We start from the raw sequence: 23,122 nt of genomic DNA on the forward strand, positions 1-23,122 counted from the left end.
TTGATCATGTAAATCTTCTGACTTAATTGCTGCTGTTCCAGGAAAGAACCCAGATGCTTGTACTATAGTATGCAATGGAACATCAACCTAGAAAACCAGCTCCTTTCCTTTCTTGGGATAACTGGGGCTTATAATCAAGACTGGGACTTTTAATCATTCCCAGGATAGCTGTAAAAACATTATCATAGTTCAAAATAAATGCAAAATAATCCTTCTTGTCTGGATACCTCTGACACATTCTGTAATTATAACTGATCCAACACTGAGAAAAACAGAGTTTTTTAGAAACAAATTGCAAAAGCCTCGTGAGATGTAAGCAAGTGCTTGAGCATATGAAAAAAAGCAAGATTTCTGGATTATGCCCATGGTCAAAAACATTTATTTGCCCAGGTATTTGGCTTGACTGAATTGTTGCTGTTGGAGATGAGCCCAGCCCTTGCTGGACTTGCTAATTTGTTGTTTGTTTCAACAACATTTTTAGAATTAATTTATAATGTAGTTTTATGCATGGTGTTTAATATATTGCAGCCTGCCTTGAAACTGAATTTAGTGAAGAGTGGCCTAGAAGTGCCTTAAATAAAATAATGAATGAATGAATGAATGAATGAATGTAGGAACAACTGCCTCATGAGACAACATACCTGAACCTCCAGGTTTACCGGTCACTGTGTTTGGTGGCAAAGGTTTTCTTCGCATTGGTGTAGGCTTGGCAGGAGCTAAGGGAGGTCGCGGAGAGTCAGGTGGTGTAGCTACTGTATAACGTTACAAGACACCACTGTTAACGGAGGAACCGCACACCACGTAATCAGAAAGAGAAAAATGGCTAATAGCTACACTTCTCAAGCAAAATTTTAAGGCATGAGCTTCAGCGATAAGAACTGCAAAAGAACACAAAACACAAGACAGGGAATAGCTGAAAGGAGTTATTTTGAGCTTTTACATTTCTTGCATGAAAATATGCATGCTTCCAGCATCAGACCAAAACAACAGCACAGCAAGGCAGTTAAGCTAGTTCATAAAAATGTATGTCCCTTGTTCAGTTGAGAACCCTTCTTTCATGACCTTACATTGATAGAAAACAGAATTAAGTGGTGTTGACAAGCCAGTTAGGTCAAGGTGAGCACAACACCCATTGATTTCTCGCAATAAGGCTATTGCCACTGATGCAAAAATATGGGATTTGGCCACTAATATAACACTGGTATCGGTCAAAGGAATAAAATAAGACATCCCTTATCTCTCCTAAAACTAGAGGGGGAAACATTAGAGCAGAACCCACAGCTCTTCCCACATCAGATGATGGCCCTAGTGGGAGAGCGGTGATCTTCAGAAATCCACTGTGAATTAATGAGAACCATAGAATTGTAGAGTTGGAAGGGATCGTGCCAAAAGCATTTGATCCATCCATGTGTTGGCCGGTGAAGGGAGGAAGGCTCAACACACAGCTCTTAAAAAGTAAGTTGCCCATGCTAACGCAGGATATATTCCTAGGTTTGGAATGTAAGGGCTCTCTAGATACAATGCAGGTGGACTGTATAATATTAGCTGGATATACTCTGATTTCAGAACTATTATAATGGATACTACGAAAAGTCAGTTGATGGATAATTTAATTCCATTTGTGCTCCAGGTGCCTATCTGTTAAATGTTGCAATTGTTATTTTATTTAACTTGGTGTCAAGACTGCAGTAACCAGCCCTTTTATGTTCACGTAAATTAAAGCCCACTGTCCCTTACAGGGTTAAAAGCATTCTGTAGCTTATAATCTTATATTTTTAAAGCTTTTCTTTCCATGCATTCTTTCCAAGATTTACGTAATTAATGCTAGATAGAATTCGAAGGGAGAAACTTTCAAAAACATCAGTATAACAAGCTCATGCATAGCTTCAGAGAGGTTGCAGTACGTGAATTGAAGGCCAGCAAACAGAGATGCCAAAGCAGCACTGAGCAGTATGGACTACTGTGATGAATGCAAATTATTATCATGTATACATTCTTTTCGACAGGAGCACACACATTCCCAAGATCAATCATTCCCTCTAAATAGAAAGTAATTTAAACTTCAGTTACTGGAAACTTACTGGAACACTTACTGGAAAGCAAGTTCCATTGGGACTCGGTGGGGTTTGCTTTCAGGTTATCAAGTTTAAGACTGGGCGGTTAATTTATTAACTGAATTTTTCTACTCATTAAAAGTGCCTTCAATGCTAAAAACAGTGAGCAACATTCCATTTGTAGAATGGGGATTCCCTGCCTCCTCATTTCCTCTGCTGCTCCTGGCATCTCTTAGAACAGGCATAGGCAAACTCCGACCCTCCAGATGTTTTGAGACTACAATTCCAACCATCCATGACCACTGGTCCTATTAGCCAGGGATGATGGGAGTTGTAGTTCCAAAACATCTGGAGGGCTGGAGTTTGCCTATGCCTGTCTTAGAAAGCAGCTCCTACGGACTGGACATGAATACATCTGTCAGTTCCAGTTGCTTTCATTCTCTCACTCTTCAGTTTTTCATCAGTTTGTGAAATTAAAAAAAAATATAATTAAAAAGGTATCACTTTTGCAAGCAATTTCCCCTCATTTAATGTATTTCATGTCATTTTTGTTTGTGGAATGCTCTCTCCAGGGAGGTTTGTCTGGCACCTTCATTATATATCTTTTTTAAAAAAATCTTTTTTTTCCTTTCTTTTCATTATGTATCTTTAGGTGACAGGCAAAAACGTTGCCATTCAACCAGGCCTTTTAAATAAAATATAGCCTTTTAGATATGTTTGTGGGAGGGGTGGTTTTTGTTTTGTTGTTTTCACCTTGTACTGTATTTCAATCTTGTGAACAGCCCTGAGATCCTATAATGAAGAGCAGTGCGTGAATCTAATGAATAAATAAATTAAATTAATTAAATACTGTATTTTTCCGTGTATAAGACTATATTTCCCCCCAATTTTTTAAAGTTTAAAATTGGAGGTCGTCTTATACAAGGAATGTTGCAATTAATTATTTTTTAATTTTGGGCTCAAAAAATAGGGGTCATCTTATACATGGGGGCGTCTTATACACGGAAAAATATGGTACTGTGTATCCATTTTAATGCAATTTTCCCCAATATACCAATTTTTATACAACTATGCTGGCTGTTTAGCCATAATAATAAACATTCATTCATTTTTGTACATACTATTTGGTTGCAGAACCACATCAGAAATTTCAGAAAAGTGCAAAATTCAAAGGATTGCAGTATTTTGATTTGCATATTATTTTGGAACCTGTGGAGGCAGGTTCACATTAAGATCCAAAACAAACCAAATTGTCTTCTCCAGCCCTACTGGGGATTGGAGGAACCTCTGACGAAACCTGGGCGGCAGGAGCAAGAAAAATGGCCAGGAACCCAAGATTGCCTTTTACACAAGCAAAAGTGCTCTCCATTTGCTTAAGTTCTCAAATAAATCCAAGCCAAAATGCATTTTTACATTGTTGGAAATGTATTATTTAAATATGCTTAATGCACAGTATAATGTGTAGGATAAGAGTGACACTTCAGGCTTTGAAGACAGAGACTTTTTATTAATTCATCCATGGAATAGTCACAACATATTTCATTTCCTTGTCCTGTGCTCTCTTCATAGAGTGACTGGACAAAGTGTGTTTATGTCATTTTCTAGTATTGGGTCTCTAGTTAAAAATTTAGCAGGAATCTGTATGCACTTTGATTTGTACCCATTCCCTCCTGAAGGCTTCAGTGGGATAAAAAGGGTGATAATCCAATGCCCCCAACTTTAGGAACCAGATACTCTTCTCAGCTAATGAATGCCAAATGGGAAATAATTTCCAGTAAATGTTGCTGGACATAGTAATAGAAGATTATTTACTTACCAGGGTCTGGTTTTTTTCTTGCAACTGAGGAATGCACTGATGTGTTTGAACCCGTACTAGAGCTTGTACTAAGAAGCCTAGCAGCATCCTGGTCTATTAGTTTGTTGCCTGTGAAATAACATTAAAAATGCATATGTCATACTGAAGAAGAAGAAGAAGAGTTTGGATTTGATATCCCGCCTTTCACTCCCCTTCAGGAGTCTCAAAGCGGCTCACATTCTCCTTTCCCTTCCTCCCCCCCACAACAAACACTCTGTGAGGTGAGTGGGGCTGAGAGACTTCAGAGAAGTGTGACTGGCCCAAGGTCACCCAGCAGCTGCATGTGGAGGAGCGGAGTTCCGAACCCGGTTCCCCAGATTACGAGACTACCGCTCTCAAGCACTACACCACACTGGCTCTCACCACACTGCACATGTTCAAAGAAACATAAGGGATTTCCTCCAGACATCTGGTAAAATGCCCAAGGTCAGTGGATCTGGTCAATAATCCAGTGACCATACTACACATTCATTCCTGTAAATCCATAATTTTAATAATTCAAGAGGTGGGTGAAGGACTTTTCACAATTTCTACATTTGGCCTTCACTGTTAAACCCTCACATGAAAATCCAGATTATGGGAAATATTTAATTCATTTATAGACATTGTCCAGATGAAATATGGGGGGGGGGGTTCAAACACATGGCTTATCACTATTTTAATACCCTTTATAAATATTAGAGATTTCTTACAAAAACTGTATGGTCCTTACAAGAGTTGACTAAGGCCTTACTGTGTTTGAATAGCTGACTTCCTCCAAAGTCCATGAAAATAAAATTGTCATGTCTATTACACTTACGAATTTGTCTTCTCTTGGCCTACCACTTAATAACCACATTGCTTCTGAATGAGCCAATTCTTTGATGCCTCAACCAATATAAGCAGCCTCATGTGATTGCGTATTTGATTTGTTGTTTGGAAAATGTTTTGTGGCGAAATACTCTTTGAATTGGCAAGGGTTACTGAATGGCAGCAGTACATAAAAAGTCTACATAAAGGTCACTACCCAAATTGTTAAGCAGAAACAGTTACTACATTTCAGAGATTGGAATAATTTACTGAACACAGTTTGAAAGAAACTGTAAAACTCAAACTTGACCTACATAACGCAGATTATCTTTATTAGTTCACCATATAATGTGCAGAATCCAATGTTGTGCATGGAGTTTTCCACTTGCACAGCAGAACTTCTTCTTTCCTCCCGTCCCTACTTATCATCAGCCCTGCACATCCTCAGAATCTGCTCCTGACAGTCCTCCACTCAAGTAGATTCAATCCAAAACGATTCACTTGGAGATTATTGCTACGCCTCCATAACCTAAACACATTATTTCAAAATAATTTAAAGCAAACTTTCTCTCAGGTATGTGTGTTTAGGATTCCAGCCAATACACTATCCTTTTAACTGTATAAATATCATGCAAATATTAATTATATCATCTTTCTACCTTCCTTTTCAGCTGGTTTGTAGGCAGTTCAATATGAAAGCCTAGACAGGGCTACAAACAGAAATATGCAAAACACAATGGAATCCTAAGGATGTTTACTCTGAAGTAAATTCCATTGAATTAAGTGGAGTTTGGTCCCAGGTACGCGGGCGGCGCTGTGGGTTAAACCACAGAGCCTAGGGCTTGCCGATCAGAAGGTCGGTGGTTCGAATCCCTGTGATGGGGTGAGCTCCCGTTGTTCGGTCTCTGCTCCTGCCAACCTAGCAGTTCAAAAGCACGTCAAAGTGTAAGTAGATAAGTAGGTACCGCTCCGGTGGGAAGGTAAACGGCGTTTCTGTGCACTGCTCTGGTTCGCCAGAAGTGGCTTAGTCATGCTGGCCACATGACCCGGAAGCTGTACGCCGGCTCCCTCGGCCAATAAAGCGAGATGAGAGCCGCAACCCCAGAGTCGGTCATGACTGGGCCGAATGGTCAGGGGTCCCTTTACCTTTAAGTGTACATATAATTGAAGTGCTAAATGTCTTTCAAAAGAAATTAAATATGCAACTGATAAATAATTTGTTGCTCATCCTGGGCACAAACAATATTTATATTTAAACCTTAACAATAATAACCATTATAATGAAAACCTCTGTTACCTTTTGGTACTTTATCCCACGTCAAGCCTCCAGATGTTCTTGTTCTGCCAGGGGCTGGTGTTGTTTTACCAACAACTGAAAAGAAATTGCAAAGAAAAGTGAAATCAATAGAAGGTAATGATACATTTATTTCCACTGCCGACTATTTCTAGGCAGAGAAGGGAGCTGAGGTTATGGTTTTATGGCTGTTAGCTTCCCTGTTTTTGTAAAAAATCTGAAAAAGTAAAAATAAAATTTATCAGGGAATATCAGAAAGGTAAATACTGATCATACATGTGTGTTCCTCCACCAACTTGGCTTCTCAAAAAAGTACTAACAATGCAGATACAGATAACTGCAAATACAAGTTCTTTCCAGGGAACATTTTACTTGAAGAATCTGGACAACAGATTATTATTTTTTATACATTAAATGTATATTAAATCAATAATGTGTGGATTAAATTATGTATTTTCATATTGAATTAAATTACCATTGGAGACCCTCCAAAAATTGGACTAGAACTTTTTGTAAATGAGATCAGCCCCAATATCTGGACTATCTCAGAATATGCAGGTTAGAATTGCAAAACAATGCTTCAGTCTTTTGTAGTGATTAGCATCTAAGCCAAGTCAAAGTAATAAAAGAAGCAATACTATCAATACAACAATTAAGAAAGTAAACAGCCTGAAATGGAATATTACTCTTTGGGAAAAGGCTGCAAAAAGCTTTTTAGGAAATAAACTTTAACATGTGATTCCCTCAAAACTTAGGAAACAAAATTGCTGGTATGTGCTGGGATCCCTGACTGCTTAGAGATTGGGCTATGAGTAACAATACTGATCTGTAAGCATTTGACTAACTTTTTTTAAAATTCAAAAAGCAATATATTACCAGGTCTGGTCTGTGACTTATCAGTCATCTTGGGTTTTGCAGTAGTGAAGTATACTTTATGAGGTGCTGTTAGAAGGAAAACAAAACTAGTTTAATTTCTAAGGATATGAAGTACAGTAAAGATAACATGCAGTGCAAGAGATGATCCAGGTACTGCAGCTAAAGGCAAAATAGGAATCTGTTATGTTAAAAAAGTCTGGCATTATCTAAAACCTGTTTTAGAGGATTATGCAAGCTTACAAAGCATTTATATAACCAAATCCACAATTTCAGCAATTTCAGCAATTATCCCAACATTTGACATTTGATTTTTTTAAAAAACAAAATTGTTATCTCAAGACATCACTCACCCTACCAAGATAAATTCAGTAGTCCTTATTATAATTTTATATGATACATAAATGTTGATACTATAATGTTGCAGCTAAGGTATAGGTCAAAATAATTCAAACCCCACTTTGGGAACTGGGGGCGGGGGGTGCACAACAGATCCACAGCCCAAACTGAAACCCATAGAATGGTTGAAGGGTTTGTTTGTTTTCATTTTTATTGTCAGCAATGGCTTTATAGGAATAACTCAATTATTTCAAATGAAACAGCATCAAATAAACAAGATTACCAGTTTTCAAATGTGGACTTTCAGTTGCTATTACACCTCTGTAGGGCTTGGATGAGGCTAAAAAGAAAACATTTGAATTAGTGTACACAGTGTCTTCTTTAAATGGAATGCTATGAATTTCAAACAAAAAGTAGACCCTTTTCCAAAGCAGCACAGAAATTAAAATGTTCATTGCTGGAAATCTGGAAAGAGGCATTATTTATTTTTATTCATTTAACAACATATTTATACTGCTTGATTGTAAGAAAACCTTTAAGCCGTTTACAAAGTCATGCATTCATAGATGATGGGCATTTTGAGACCAGGAGAAAATTCAGCATTAACAGACTGAGATTGAGAAACAGAATGATGAGGTAGTGTTTTGATGACAATCAAGGCTAATGCATGAGGTGGTTGTTTCTAAATGAAACAGCAAAGAAGCTGGCCTGGAAGCAATTTAAGACATAAATCAAGCAAGTTAACATTGTTCCCCCCGCCCCAATCCCGGCATAAACCTGTAGGAAAGGTAAGGAAATAATTTCAGCCAAGGAAGAAAATATAAAATAAATATTACCCAAAGTCAAAACAAAATAAAAAAATTCCTTCCAGTAGCACCTTAAAGACCAACTGAGTTAGTTCTAGGTATGAGCTTTCGTGTGCATGCACACTTCTTCAGATACACAGATACTTCTTCAGATACACTTCTTCAGATACACAGTGTATCTGAAGAAGTGTGAAGGAATTTTTTTATTTTGTTTTGACCATGGCAGACCAACACGGCTACCTATCTGTAACTATTACCCAAAGTATCTTTGGAGCCATCAAAAACATGAATGTGGAGGTTAATTGACCCCAGGTCCGTTGCAATTGGTGCTACAGAGAACAACATAGGATTGCCAACTGAGATTAGGGCATAGCTTGTCTGAGTCACACACGAGATGAGAACAAGCATCAGTCAGTCTTTATTTTGTTTTAGAATAGTAAGACACAATATGATATTTTCTTGCAGGAGAGACATATTACAAAGTAACATTTGATATTTTTATTAAGTCTGTAATTAGGTACATTGTATGCCTCCTGGGAAATGTTGGGAAGGATTGAGGGCACAAGGAGAAGGGGACAACAGAGGACGAGATGGTTGGACAGTGTTCTCAAACCTACTAGCATGAGTTTGACCAAACTGCGGGAGGCAGTGGAAGACAGGAGTGCCTGGCGTGCTCTGGTCCATGGGGCCACGAAGAGTCGGACATGACTAAACGACTGAACAACAACATGCCTCCTGGGCAGATACTAAGACTAAAGGAATAGCTATTTATATTAAGCCTACCTATGTCTCTCTGCCCACAGGTAGTGCTGTGGTCTAAACCACTGAGCCTAGGGCTTGCTGATCAGAAGGTCGGCGGTTTGAATCCCCGCGATGGGCTGAGCTCCCGCTGCTCTGTCCCTGTTCCTGCCCACCTAGCAGTTCGAAAGCACATCAAAGTGCAAGTAGATAAATAGGTACCACTCTGGCTGGAAGGTAAACGGTGTTTCTGTGTGCTGCTCTGGTTTCGCCAGAAGCGACTTAGTCATGCTGGCCACATGACCTGGAAAAACTGTCTGTGGACAAACGCCAGCTCCCTTGACCAGCAAACCTCCTACCTCTGCCCCAACCCCCTACCACATCTACTCCATAAAGCCCCACCATGCTAGAGGGCGGTGGGATCACACCCTGAATATGTTTCTCTTAAAGAACCCAAAGCTAAATCAATATTAAAAAATGTAATAAATAACCCACTCCAACAAATAAAGAAGTTAAAATGTGTACTAATACTTGGGATCCTGCTAAAACTTTAAAAAGATGATGTTATGTCAGTTCATATGTGGATTTAGCCAGCTGCAAAGTTTTAAAAAATCACGTTATGTTAAGTTATCTCATGTAGGATCCTTCTGCCTGTCTCCTCTCATGGAATGAGACAACACAGGGATCCAATTGCTCCTTTGCTACTCTGTCAGTATTTCCCAAGGAGCGAGGCAGAGAGAGGAAAGGCCAGCCCTCTCCCTACCACTGTTTTCTGACATTACTATTTATTGAACAGAGAACAAACACAGCAATGGATACTGAAGCAACATATACAATGATAAAACTGAAATCTCCATCTGTTTTGGATTCTAGGAGCAGACCAGTGGCAGACTTACATCTAGTTTTTTTGGGGGGGGGTTGTTGTTGTTTTAATTCAGCTTTCAGTCTATTTCTATAACAATTCACAATATATTGAAAAAAGATGCGACTAATATACTCCAAGATATCACATGTGCTAAGTCTAAAAGCACGATGACACCATTTTCAAAGTCTGCTAAAATCCTACCTACTCTGAATGTTACAAAGAATGCAATTACCAGGTTTTGTCTGGGGTACTTCTGGTTTGCCAGATGTTTTGGGTTTAGGAGGAATAAACCGTGTTTCTTTTGGAGCTGGAAAAAAGGAGTAGGATTGTTATTATAGTCTTTAGAATTCAGATTCATGCCATGTTTAGCTCAAGTGAGAGTACATGCCTTAAAAGCATTAAGCAAAAAAACAATGATTCCATGTGTTTCTGACAGCTGATGAAAAAAGACTTTGAAAATTAGAAGAGTGTGATGATATAAAGTGTGATACAAAATAAATGATAATGAAGAATGGTCAAGCTCTGTAGAAAACAATATTGCAGGTCTGAAAGACAGAAAACAGGATGTCCACAGCAGTGGCGTATTGGAGCAGGAACATGAGGGAGCGCAGCTCTGGAACATTTTTTCACAACAGGAGTGATGATGACATCTGTTGGGGTGGTATTTGCCATTGGTGTAAGCTCTGGGGTTGGACAACATAAGAAGAGCACTGTATAATCAACCCAAAGGCCCATCTAGTCTAGCATCCTGTTCTCACAGTGGCCAACCTATGGGATGTCTATGGGAAGCCCACAAAGAGGACGTGAGTGTAATGGGACTCTCCCTACTTGTGTCCCCAAGCAACTGATACTGGAAAGGCATAGCCATCACAACTAGCAGCCATAATTTGACAGCCACATCCTCCATGAACTGTCCCTTTTGAAAATCACCCAAGTTGGTGGCTATCATTACATCTTGCACTAGCAAAGTGCACAGTGTAACTATGTGATGTGTTTGTCTGTTCTGATAATTCCAATATGGATGACCCCAGGTTCTACTATTATGAGAGGAGGGGGAAAATATTTTTATGTACCTTCACTGTGGCTATTTTTGCACAACTCTAGCAGGGATTGCCTGGATTATGATCCCTTTGTTGGGATAGCTAGGCACAGACAGTGACTGGCCCAAAGTCACCCAGTGAATTTCTTGGGTTGACCAAGTATGCAAACATACGTCTTTCCCTAGCCATGTCCAACATGCCATCTACTATATTGTCCTATGCTAGCTCATGCATTTCTTACTCTTCCCGGGGGGGTGGCTATGGACTCTCTTTGGGGGTGTGGCTTTGAGAGCTGTCACAATGAGTCTGTGCATTTCAAATTTACCGTTATACCACTGGTCAACATGGTGTTTTCAACTCCTGGGAAACCAGTTCTAAGGTAGCTAAGAGAGATTACAGCAACATATATGGAGAAGTAGAAAATAAAATAATGGGACGTCACAACACAAAATAATGACACAAATTGTTCTTTTTGCTGAAGAGGGAAGAAACAGAGCATTATTTTCAATGTGGAAGTTTTTACCCATAGTTGCCTTTTGTCGTTCAGATGCTATGGTAGGTTTGATTATAAGTGGTTGTGGGGTTGTTCGGTGTACTGCTGTTGGAAGGAAAAAGTGAACATCTTTACAAAGCTGAAATAAAGGAAATATAAAAGATAGGATGTACAAATCAAAACAACACTGAGAATAGGAACAGCTTCCCATAGAGCGCAAACAGTTACCACTACCTTGCAGACCCATGTGAGACCAGCTATTTGCACACACAACTGCAAAGATGCATTTAATATCATGTTTAGTCAGGGTAAGTTTCATACAAGAATAATGTTGAAAAATGAAAAGCACCATGAAATGGAAACAATTGCTTGGAAAATTTTATTTGATCTAATTTCTTTTCTAACTTAAGTGATCTCCAGCGTTATAGAGAGATGACAAAGGGTGATTATTGAAGTATCTGCAAACGTTTCAACACATAAAGCTTTACACATAGCAGTTTGAAACAGTTTACGAAGTAGATTGCTGTGGGATCTGGGGACTGAAAAGAAAAGGTAAAGCTCCATTGCATCCACACAGTCCCTTACTGAGGGAGCTCTGTGGATTGTGTCCTTTGAAATGTCACAAATGGGGTATATTCAACTAATTCTAACTCAGAGTAGACTCATTGAAATTAATGATGACTAATGACTACCCGTTAATTTCAATGGCTCTTACCCTGAGTAAAGGTGAGCTGAATGCAACCCATAGATTCCACACACAAGCTGTGTGATTGTTCAGAACGTCTGAGCACAAATAAGTGTAGAAAGTCAACAATATTAGCAGCGATGGCTCACTAGCTGCGTATTGTTTTCCAAACAGTATCTTAGCTAACTGGGTATGGTGAAAAGGATGCTGATAACAGCAAAAGGCTTTAATTCACCACTGCAGCTCCTTCCAGTTCCTGCAAGTGTTCTGCCGCCTATATTTATGTCTTTATTGTTAGTTTCAGTAACAAAATAAATACGTAACAATCAGGATACCCTTTCAAAAAGAAGAAAGCTCTGACTATCCATGATAATACCCCTGACATTTCTGTCTTCTCAGGTTGGGATATTTTGCTAAACCTGGCAACTATATAATAGTTTCCACAGAAAACAAGGGCCATGGTATCGTATTTTCCCCTTATGAGTATAGCTGCTCAGGAATAACCAGGAGGAATTTGGCTATTTTTCCTCTAAAAATACAGAAAGCGAGGTTTGGCTAACAATATAATTATATGAATGTATAGAATTACAAAAGTGACTCAATTACCAGGTTTGGTCTCTAGCATTCTTGGCCTGGTAGTTGGTTTTGATTTATTAGGAATGAACTGTTCTACTGTTGAAGCTGAAATAGAAGAGAGAGAGAAAATGCAAACCTGGATTATAACCCGCAAGAACATATTTGTCTCTCAGCCTGAAGGAAGCTAAGAATGTGAAAGCAAAAATGCAGAAGCCAACTAGGAAGGAGGACCAAAAGGGAAGACAATAGTGATGATGATGATGATGAGGAGGAGGAGGAGGAGGAGGAGGAGGAGGAGGAGGATGAACTTCTGAATAACAAATATTTTTTCAAGCAGTATTCCCTGTGCAGGGAGAAGAGAATCAGACAACAACAAAATACAAAAAACCAAAACCAAAATTAAGAAAACTTAACCACCCACAGGATGATGAACCCGATATTTTCATTTGTGCTGAGATCTCTGTGAGAACAGAGATATCAAACCTTCCCAATGCTTACCCTGCCTGCCTGAAATGTAAGACCCAATAAGCCCCTTGGGAGGAATAGCAATGCTTTGTCTCTGCAACAAAATTCATACACATGCCCCATTAATTTAGTGCTACAGCATGCTTGTACGCATAAGCGAATGCAGATCAGTTTGATGGTGCTGTGTATTTATGTTTCATGCCCAAATTACCAGCATCAATTTAGTCATGGTTTCCTTCTTTGTACTCCAGACCAGGTACACATACCCAACACCATGTCTCTTCACTTCATGTACCTGATGAAGTAGGGTTTTACATTATGATAAACTACTCAGGGTGCATAGGAGAAAGAACAGTGTATGCACTCAGCGAGACCTTTACTTGACATTTTCACAGCAACAGTAGTGGCAAGACTCACTACTTATGAAATTGAACAGAAGCAACGGTTCCTTGGCAGAGGAACTGCTGTAATAAAATGTCAGTGGTTTGTTTGCATGTGAGATTTCCCTTCTCCCTGTCGCCTATGTATATATATTGCTTTAGGCTGCAGCTTTACAGTGTAATCCTGTGTATCAGAAGTATCATTTAGTTCAATGATACTTATTTCCAGGCCAAGTGCAATCCTATATATGATAAGTTCAATGGATCCTGCTTCCAGGTAAGGGTGCACTATAATTGTAGCCTCAGTCTTGTATGGTGCCATAATTTGCTGTTTTGCAGTCTGTTCTAAATATTCCTATAAAGTACATCACATCCAAGTAAGGCAAATTGTACTCCTGTTCAAGGGAAATCATGATAACGTATGTTTTTTTAAAAGCAATGGAGTAACTTTCATACAGAAATGGTGCTGAAGCAAAATTAATCTTGATGTCTCAAAGATTGAGAATAAGCAGAAATGCCATCGACTTAATTTTGTCATGTGAGGTTCAACAATTATTGCGTGTTTTGTGCCAAACGGCATTTGAGTAAATGGAAAGAGAGGCTAGTTACTAGCTGCAATAGTTACTAGCTGCAATACAAAATGTGCCAAACGGCATTTGAGTAAATGGAAAGAGAGGCTAGTTACTAGCTGCAATTCCCTGAGGTTCTTCAGGGAATTCTTTTGCCTGAAAGAATTATGAGAAAAAACATGACTGTGAGTAAATAATAGGATTACCCGGCATTGCCTTTGCCTTTTCAGGAACATGAGGTATGATGGTGGTGGCAGCACCTTGAGAGAATGGAATAATTTCTGCTAGGGAAAAAATTGAGACACATCATGAGAGAACTGGAGAAGATTAATACAACTATTTGCTTTACATTAGTGCGTATGCCCAGATCGTTCTAAAGAGCTGCAAGCTGTAAGATAGCAGAATTTTCTCGGCTGAGACTTTTATTATGTTTCTTAAAAACTGTAGTTTGAAAGGAAAAAGCTACATATTTATATAAAAAAGATTTTGGTGTGCTGAAGAAGAAACGCCCTTGATTTATATTTGGGTCGGAGTATAGTCTGGATTCAGCAATAGGCTGGATTGCATGATATGGCTCCATCCCTTCCCTAGGCAACATTGCGGAGAGTACTGATGCAAATAACTTATTTAGGCTGCAATGCTATGCTCACTAACCCAGGTGTAAGCCCCACTGAACAGAATGGTACTTCTGAGCAGACAAACCATTTGTTTTCTTTGCTATTTGACTGTCTTCCTTGAGAACCCATTTAAAGCCGTTGCCATCAGCAGTGCCTAATGAAATGATTCTCTGATGGGAATCATCTGCTGCCATGACTGGATAAGCTTTTGGCTAGGACTAGGGAGACCAGCGTTCAAATCCACACTGACCCTTGAAGCTCACTGGGTGACTTTTGGGCCAGTCACTGTCTCTCAGCCTAATGTACCTCACAGGGTTGTCGTTAGGATAGAATGGGGAAGAGAAACATTTATGCAACCTTGGGTTTCTTGGAGGAAAGGCAGGATAGAAATTTAACAACAGCAATTGTAGGGCAGTGATAGTGAAGGTGGCAGATGATTCAGTCACCATTTTGCAAGCATGAAGTTACAGATTGGCTGGCAACAGCAGCCCATTCCAACACCAGAAGGCTGCTAGCTAGTCAACAACAACAGCAGGTTTGCACAGTGCTGGCTGAACTGCTGCCCGCTTCCATATGGCTCAATGGTTATTGGCAAAGATAGGCTCTCTTTTCCCCACACTGCCAACCAATGGCCTCTGTCAGGTCCCACAAGTGAACTACTTCACCAGTTACTGCTGTAATGGTCCTTACCTTCTTGCTCTCTGAAAGGTTTCTTACTTGTGATGTGTTTTTGTAATATATAGTTTGTTTTCATATATTTAGGGAAGCCTTTAATGTTTAATAGACTATTGTATTTTAATATTTTGTTGGAAGCTGCCCAGAGTGGCTGGGGAAACCCAGCCAGATGGGTGGGGTATAAATTTATTATTATTATTATTATTATTATTATTATTATTATTATTATTAAGCACTTTGCCGTATTGGTCACATATTTGTTTTGTCAGATTCCCCTTGTCCTCTTATTTAGAAGAGGAGGAGTTTGGATTTGATATCCTGCTTTATCACTACCTGAAGGAGTCTCAAAGCGGCTCACATTCTCCTTTCCCTTCCTCCCCCACAACAAACACTCTGTGAGGTGAGTGAGGCTGAGAGACTTCAGAGAAGTGTGACTAGCCCAAGGTCACCCAGCAGCCGCATGTGGAGCAGCGGAGACGCGAACCCAGTTCACCAGATTACGAGTCTACTGCTCTTATCCACTGCACCACACTGGCTCTGGCATGACATTATTTCACAGATGAAGTTTTCTTGGCTTTTATGACTTTTACAAGACTATGTTTTTTAACCACATAGGAATCTTTGGGCACTTGTTTGTGCCCATCCTAACTGGAGGTAGAGATTTTATCTGACCCTATTGACTGAGCCATAATGGTGCTTTTGAAATAGCCACGAAGCTTCTGAAATGATTGACCTTCCAGACTTTCCCTTTCAGCTTCATTTGAACAATCCCAACTTTTTTTTTCTAACTCCCTATCCTGAACAGCATTGACTATTTGAGGAAATTTTGCATAAACATATACGTTGAGCTTGACAGCTTTGCGGTCACTGTTTCCAAGGAGTTTGACATTTATCCTGCCTTAATGAATATCTGCTTCTTTAGAACAAAGAAATTAAAAGAAAGCTTTTCATATCATATTCCATCTCCTAAACTGGATCATTTAAGATGTTCATATGTAAAAGTTATTTACCAGGTCCAGTCTGTGGTGTGTCTGTGGTTGAAGAGATTTTAGATTTGGAAGGAACAGGCTGCATTTCCTTTCGAACTGAAAAAATAACCAGGAGTGTTATACTTTTTAATGTTTTCCTGGAACAGAAATTTGTGTGTCTGTACAACAAAGCTTGTGTCTGTCCTTCCACAGGCAAAGAAAATATATCTGGATAAAAAAAGAACACTGAATCTGATATATACACAAACTTTAAACAAAGAAAAGACAGCTTTGCTTTTAATAACATTAAGAAAGCAATAACAAAAAGAAAACAAACCTGATCCTGTTTGAAGAACATAAATTAGGACAAGAACTCAAGAATACATTAAAATTGGTGAGTTTCTCCTCTTAGGAAATCTCAGCCACTTGTTTGTATACCAGTTGTTTCAGCCAATTGATCAGTAATTAAGTCTGCATAAATTTGCCCCTGAATAAAACTATATTTTGAAGGGGGGGGGAATCATATTTTGTTCTTAGATGATATGTGAGTCATGGCATCTCTGATAGATGGCTGCCCTGCATCTGATTAAAGCCTCCAGCGAAATGGAAAGACCACCAGCACTGAGATAAATGTTCTCATTGTTAAAACAATTCTTACCATAAATAATGATTTTTAATGAGAGCAAAATTAGGATGGTTGCTTCATTATTTCTGCAAGTTGTTTTCTCCTCCCAATGTGAGACAGCAAATTTACTGTGGACTCTCTGGGCAGATACACCATACATTTAAAGCACATCCAATGAGCATTTACTTATCCCAAAGAATCATGTGAAGAGTTGTTTGTTAAGGATGCTGCCAGAGCCCGATCAGCCATTAGGCAGGATGAGCCCACTGCCTCAGGTGGCAGGAGCTGCTGAGGCAGCCCCCCCTGTGCCTCCTGCCTGCCCAGCCCCCTCTGCTAGTAGTGTAGAAGCAGTGTTGCCATCATCACTGATTTTGGGAGAGATCATGTCCACTTAGGGTGAGATCTTGCCTGAAATCACATGAGATATTACCCCCAAGCAGTGCAATCTTGCCTGGAATTGACACTGATTGTGGCACCATGTCTTCCCCAGAGGCAGATGCAGCAAGGTGTGTGGTGGCAGCAGAGTGGGCAGCGTAGGCAGTGTCAGGTATGGTGGCGGCGGGAGTGGCAGCAGTGGCAGCAGTGGCAGGGCAAGCCCATAGGTGCTGCTAATTGTACTGTATTGGCCTGAATATAAGCCTCATTTTTTCCCACATGAAAAGTTGAAGTGTGGCTTACATTCGCAACCTTACAGTATGCAGTCGGGAGCATGGGGCAAACAGAGCCAGGAGAGGGGCAAAGTGGTGCCCACCCCGTGTGTAGTCCCAGCCCTCTCCCCCAAGGCCAGGAGACAGTGAGGAAGGGGAAAGGCCGCTGGCAACAAAGTGCAGATTCTCCCCCCCCCCCCCGCAGTATGCAGCCAGGAGCAGCAGAGGAATGGAGCGGCTTATATTCAGGTCCTTTTTTCTTTTTTTCTCCCACCCCCTCCAATTTTAAAGGTGTGCCTTATGTCTGGGTGCAGCTTATATTCAGGCCAATACGGTAACTCTGTATACGGAGGAAACTACAATTCCAAGGACTCTTTGGGTGAAATCATGTGCTCTAAATTTGTGTTTTCAATTCTACCTTATCCCAAAGAAACTGTAATTCCTGCCCTCTTTGCAAGCAGAATACTTAAACACACATCAGGAGCTCTTTAAAGCTCCTTTGAGGCATACAGCCACATGTGAGAGGGCGTTAACTCTGTAAAAGTAGGGTGTATGTGCCAGCTCCCATGTCCTCAACCACTCATCTTCACCCATCCCAACTTTCCCACATAGAGAATAAGTTCTGACAGGAGAGTTCTAAGGGTGTTCAAGCATCCCAAATAAATAAAACGCTTGAGTAGTTGCCCAAGATATCTCAGAAGATATATCCTTAACTTTGATACAGTAGGGAACAGAAGATAGCACTGTACAAGGGACTTGTGTCGACAGGAACCATTTGTTCCCAACAGACAGGAGAGTTTCGTTCTTAAAGCCAGGGCTTGATTCCCACCATTGTATTTTGATAGCTCTTGGTGCCTTAGCCTTCTTTTTGGAAAGTCAATTGCCTCAGAAAATAAACACTCTCATATGTCTAATGTATTGAAACAAATGCTTCTTTTTAAGGAGGATGCTCAAGAGCTGCCTTCTTCAGATTACTATATAGTGGAAAAAGTGACACTATTTATAATTCCAGTCTCCACAGAATGTAAATCAGCTCTACTGCATTTCAACATTATTTCAAACCTCACCAGGAAATCTTTTTATATACACAAAGCTTCTTTAAAAGACAAATGTGCTAGAAAATGAAAAGCTTTAATATAAGATGTAAATATTGTACGGCCACATTCCATTCAAACAATCCACAGAAAAGGAGAGCTGAATTATAGCAACAAAAGCCTTTAGCATTAAATACCCTCTACTTTCCATCTCTCAATTTTAACCACATAATCTCTGAAACATTCCAAGCCTCATTAGAAACCACATCCTGCCCTGCAAGCCCATCACAGAACTAATTCCAGATGAATCAGAACTGGTGGTTGTCACTCAGTGGTAAAGGAAAAAGCACTTTACCCATGCACCTTATCCTTTGTTGTGAGCTATATGTCAAATTAAGCTCTAAATCTTAACCGACAAGAAATGATCTTGCATTAGTCCTGTGACAAAACCAATGAGGTTTATTGTACGGGTCTACGCATTATTTAAGGTGAAAGGGATCCAAAACACCACTGAATATAACCCTCTGTCATGCCATGATGTGTTATAAATATCCGTATAAAAAAGAAACTTACCACCTGGTTCAGTGACATATACATTGATTCAGCAGAATTTTGGATGACTCATGTCACATTTGCCATCCCCCCTCACACCCCAACGTAAACTGACATTTTGAAGTCAGCTTATCGTGGAAATCCATTTGGAAATAGATTGTGAGAAGAACCAGGCATGTCCAGAAACTGGCAACTAGCCACTGATTACATTTTTACTGTTGCACTCATGGAAGATAAGGCTAAGGTAAAGGACCCCTGGACAGTTAAGTCCAGTCGAATTTGACTATGGGGTACAGTGCTCACCTTGCTTCAGGCTGAGTGAGCCGGAGTTTGTCCACAGACAGCTTTCCAGGTCATTTGCCCAGCATGACTAAACCGCTTCTGCCGCAATGGGACACCATGATAGAAGCCAGAGCGCACGGAAACTCCATTTACCTTCCCAGTGCAGCAGTACCTATTTATCTACTCGCATTGTTATGGTTTTGAACTGCTAGGTTGGCAGAAGCTAGGACGAAGCAAGAGGAGCTCACTCTGTCATGTGGATTCAAACCATAGGTGAGGACAGTGCTCTGGTGCTTGAGGGTTTCCCACAGGCATCTTGGTGGCCAGAGTGAGGACATGATGCTGGACTAGATAGGCCATCTGTCCAGCAGCCTCTGCTTCTGTTCTTATGCATTCAGGTTTTGCTTCTCATAGGCATATGGTCAGCCACAGTGAGAGCAGGATGTTTTAGAGTGTATGTGTCTGTGGTGTGATCCAGCAGGGATCCTCCTTCGATTTTAGTGCATGTGTTTGGATATGGCTCTAGGTGCGATCCCTGGCATCTCCAGGTAAAACAAAATCAGGTACCGGGGATGAGAAAGAGCCTCTGCTTTGGTTCCCAAAGAACTGCGGCCAGTCAGAGTAGAGAATACTGGGCTAGGTGGACCAATGGCCTGATTCAGTATACAACAGTTTTATACATTCATAAACCGTGAACTACAGCAAAAGTAAGTTTCAATGACACAGGTTTGGCCAAAGACACACTTTGATGTAAAATAACTGTTGAAAGTGATGTGCTTACCTGGTTTTGTATGAGGTGTTTTTGGGCTGGGTGACGTTTTAGGCTTGGGTGGAACACGGCGACTCCCTTTTTGACCTGAAAGGTACAAAAGTTGAATTAAAGTTGCATCTATACCATCTTATTTCTTCTTGACGCAACAAACTATCACCTTTGAGTTTTCGTCTGGATCCCATTACATTTCTGTGCTACTTTTTGCATGTTTTCAGGAAAGGGCTCTGGCCACAAGACAGGATAAAGCTTTCCCACACAAATGGAATTGCTGGGAAAATAGGCCTGGCTACAGTTTGCATTGCTGAACCAGCCCTGCAGCAGATCCACATGTCATGCTGGAGCCCTTCCTTGCAAATGCCATTAAGGCAGGGATGGTGAAACTGGGGTTCTCCACATGTTGTTGGACTCCAACTCCCATCAGCCCCAGACAGCATGGCCAATGGTTAGAGCCAGTGCTTTTTTTCTGGGGGGACGCAGGGGTACACATACCCCTAAATATTTTGTGAATCTAATGGGAGAAGAAACTAAAAATTTAAAATGTTTTAGTTTATTCTCTAGCACGGTGAATCGTCAGTTCCGTCGCTACTCCTGATGGCAGCCTCATTTCCTGTCATGGTGTTTTCTGAGTCTCAGATGGAAGCGAGCATTTAATGTGTGAAGTTACTGTGATCTGTCAGCTGTGTAATATGAGGTAATGTATGTTCTTTGTACTTTTGTCCATTTACTGTATTTATTTTTCCCAATTTGAACTATAAAATGGTGATTTTCTTGAGTCAAAATGAGAGTAGCCCTAAGCATTTTTTTAAAAAAGAAAAAAAAAGCACTGGTCAGAGCCACTGGTTCTCCCATCCTTGCATTAATAACTGCAGCTACTGCCTCCTTCTTCCTGCATTTCCAACAGATCTATTGGCAGAGAAAGGCGCTTAACGAACTACCTTAGAACAAATGCTAACTATTAACTGCTGGTTAAAAAGGAGAAAAAATTATTCAACAAGCAGAGAATCTAAAATGCATGCAGTGGGTGTTCATAAAGATTAAAAAAAAGAACAAGTTTATACAAAAGGCCTTCCTACACAGAAAGAAAAGCTGGAAGTCAATCCAATGTGTATTGATACCAAGATACAGAATGATATGCTGATTATAAAATAAGTTGTGCATGGCCCCCTTCTAACCCATAATATCTGTACTTGGCCAATATCCAAATTGTTACTGCAAGTCGCTCAAGCCAGACAACAACTTGCATTGTTGAGTCGAATAACACTGACTCTTAGAAGTAGAAAATGGCTACATGGGTGGAATAAAAGACATAGCACATTATGTATGGAAATGTTGTTTACAGAAAGCAGTACAAGATAAATGACTTGTTCAGTTGGCTAAAAGTGTGTTTAGAAAGGGGAAACATTGTTCTGGTTGCTAAGCAGTGATTCATCCCGTGCTTTGATATTGTGTTATCTGTTGAGCATGCCAACTGCTAAGAGACTCAACATAGATATATATGGCTATTTTTTATGTACATATTTTATAACGTTTTTGTAATTGTTATTTGTTTTATAAAGTTTTTATTTTTATTCTTAAAATCCATATCGCTCCCTTCATCATAGATGATCTCAGGGCCGTTAACAAAAAAATAGAATACAATAAAATATGATACAGTTGAAACCATCAAACTAATCCATTACAATAGAACAAAAATACAGTGATCACTGTGTATCAGTGAGGAATATCAATGTACGTATTCAGAAGGGCACCAAAGGTCTTCAGATTCAGAAGGTCTACGTATTCAGAAGGTCTTCGGTTGGCACCAAAAGATGGACAGTGTTAGCCTCAACAGAACCAAAGCAAGGAGGGTGTTCCACAATCGGGATGCTGTTACCAGGAATGCCCTCTGGCAAACTAATACATCATCTGACCTCATGTACAGATGGTATCGCCAAAAGGGCCTCCCTAGGAGATTTCAAAGTACAAGCAGGACTGTTATGGGAAAAGGTGTTCACCTGTGTATATATTTGGTGTACATATGGTATTTTTATGTATGGGGTAGGAGAACGTTCCATTTGGCAAGAAAGTAAAAGGAATAAAAAACAAAATTTAAACCGATTTTCCCCTGTATTTTAAGATGCTAGTAAATTTCAGTGATCAGGGACCACCTCTCCTGGTATGCCCCATGGAGGACCTTAAGGCAAGTAATAACACCCTGAAGATCCCAGGCCCTAGGGAGATTAGACTGGCCTCGACCAGAGCCAGGGCCTTTTTGGCTGTGGCCCCAGTCTGGTGGAACGCTCCCTCACAAGAGACCAGGGCCCTGCGGGATTTGACATCTTTCCGCAGGGTCTGCAAGATGGAGCTGTTCCACCAGGCCTTTGATTGGGGTTCAGTTGGATTCTTTTCTTTCTGTATAAGAACAAGCATTAAAGTGGCCTCCTAGCCCGCTCACAGGTCCTTTATAAGACCAGTGGTAACAGTTGGCCCCGGAGAATATTAACCACTCTCAATTTTACCAGTGGACTGCCATCTGTCCAGGTTTTAATTTGCTCTGAACTAATTTTAAGATGTATTTTAATTAACTGATTGCCTGTTTTTATGTTCTTTGTATACTGTTTTAATTTTATGATGTTAATTGCCCTGAGCCCAGCTCCGGCCGGGGAGGACAGGGTACAAATAAATTTATTATTGTTATTGTTATTGTTATTGTTGTTATTATGGCATTTATTTTGAAGACTTTTCCCTGAGTAGATATTCACGATGCACCTCTATATGTTAAATGGTTCTTAGTAGAGGAGACATTGAATATAATCAAACACTGAATATAATTGAGCAGAAACTCAAAATAATGAACCACTTACTAGGCTTGGTTGTTGTTAAACCAGGGCTGGGAGATGTTCTTGGTCTGGCAGGGACACGGCGAGTTTCTTTAGGAACTAAAAGGAATTGAACATGAGCCATTTTACTATAATACTACAGGGCTGCCAAATGCAAGTAGGAGTGGATGCCCACAAGCATCACTTCTACAAAACATATGCATAAGAAGTAACAACAAACAATAAGCCACCAGTGATAATTAGAGTGTGCATGCTGAATGGAGTTGGGTGATATAAATGAAGGCATAAAGTCACTGATGAAATTAGCAGT

The 23,122-nt window shown here is 40.0% G+C and overlaps 1 protein-coding gene across 37 annotated transcripts in view; it reads right to left on the reverse strand.

Annotated features, from left to right (window-relative positions):
* Nucleotides 1-23,122, reverse strand: part of ABI3BP (ABI family member 3 binding protein) — a 133,599-nt gene that overhangs the window by 17,921 nt on the left and 92,556 nt on the right. For 26 of the 37 annotated variants that reach the window (XM_081859610.1, XM_081859578.1, XM_081859594.1 and 23 more), the window contains 13 exons: nt 22,837-22,911; nt 20,003-20,077; nt 16,124-16,198; nt 14,028-14,105; nt 12,438-12,512; nt 11,177-11,251; nt 9,819-9,920; nt 8,268-8,339; nt 7,488-7,544; nt 6,869-6,934; nt 5,996-6,070; nt 3,871-3,978; nt 642-752 (listed from right to left, as the gene is read on the reverse strand). In XM_081859610.1, coding sequence (XP_081715736.1) covers nt 642-752; nt 3,871-3,978; nt 5,996-6,070; nt 6,869-6,934; nt 7,488-7,544; nt 8,268-8,339; nt 9,819-9,920; nt 11,177-11,251; nt 12,438-12,512; nt 14,028-14,105; nt 16,124-16,198; nt 20,003-20,077; nt 22,837-22,911 — 1,044 coding nt within the window. The remainder of the gene's footprint in view (nt 1-641; nt 753-3,870; nt 3,979-5,995; nt 6,071-6,868; nt 6,935-7,487; nt 7,545-8,267; nt 8,340-9,818; nt 9,921-11,176; nt 11,252-12,437; nt 12,513-14,027; nt 14,106-16,123; nt 16,199-20,002; nt 20,078-22,836; nt 22,912-23,122) is intronic. The other 11 variants (XM_081859585.1, XM_081859606.1, XM_081859607.1 and 8 more) reach the window with 11 other exon arrangements.

Source organism: Podarcis erhardii, assembly GCF_964252035.2.
Source record: "Podarcis erhardii genome assembly, chromosome: 4".
In the NCBI taxonomy this organism is placed as follows: Eukaryota; Metazoa; Chordata; class Lepidosauria; order Squamata; family Lacertidae; genus Podarcis; species Podarcis erhardii.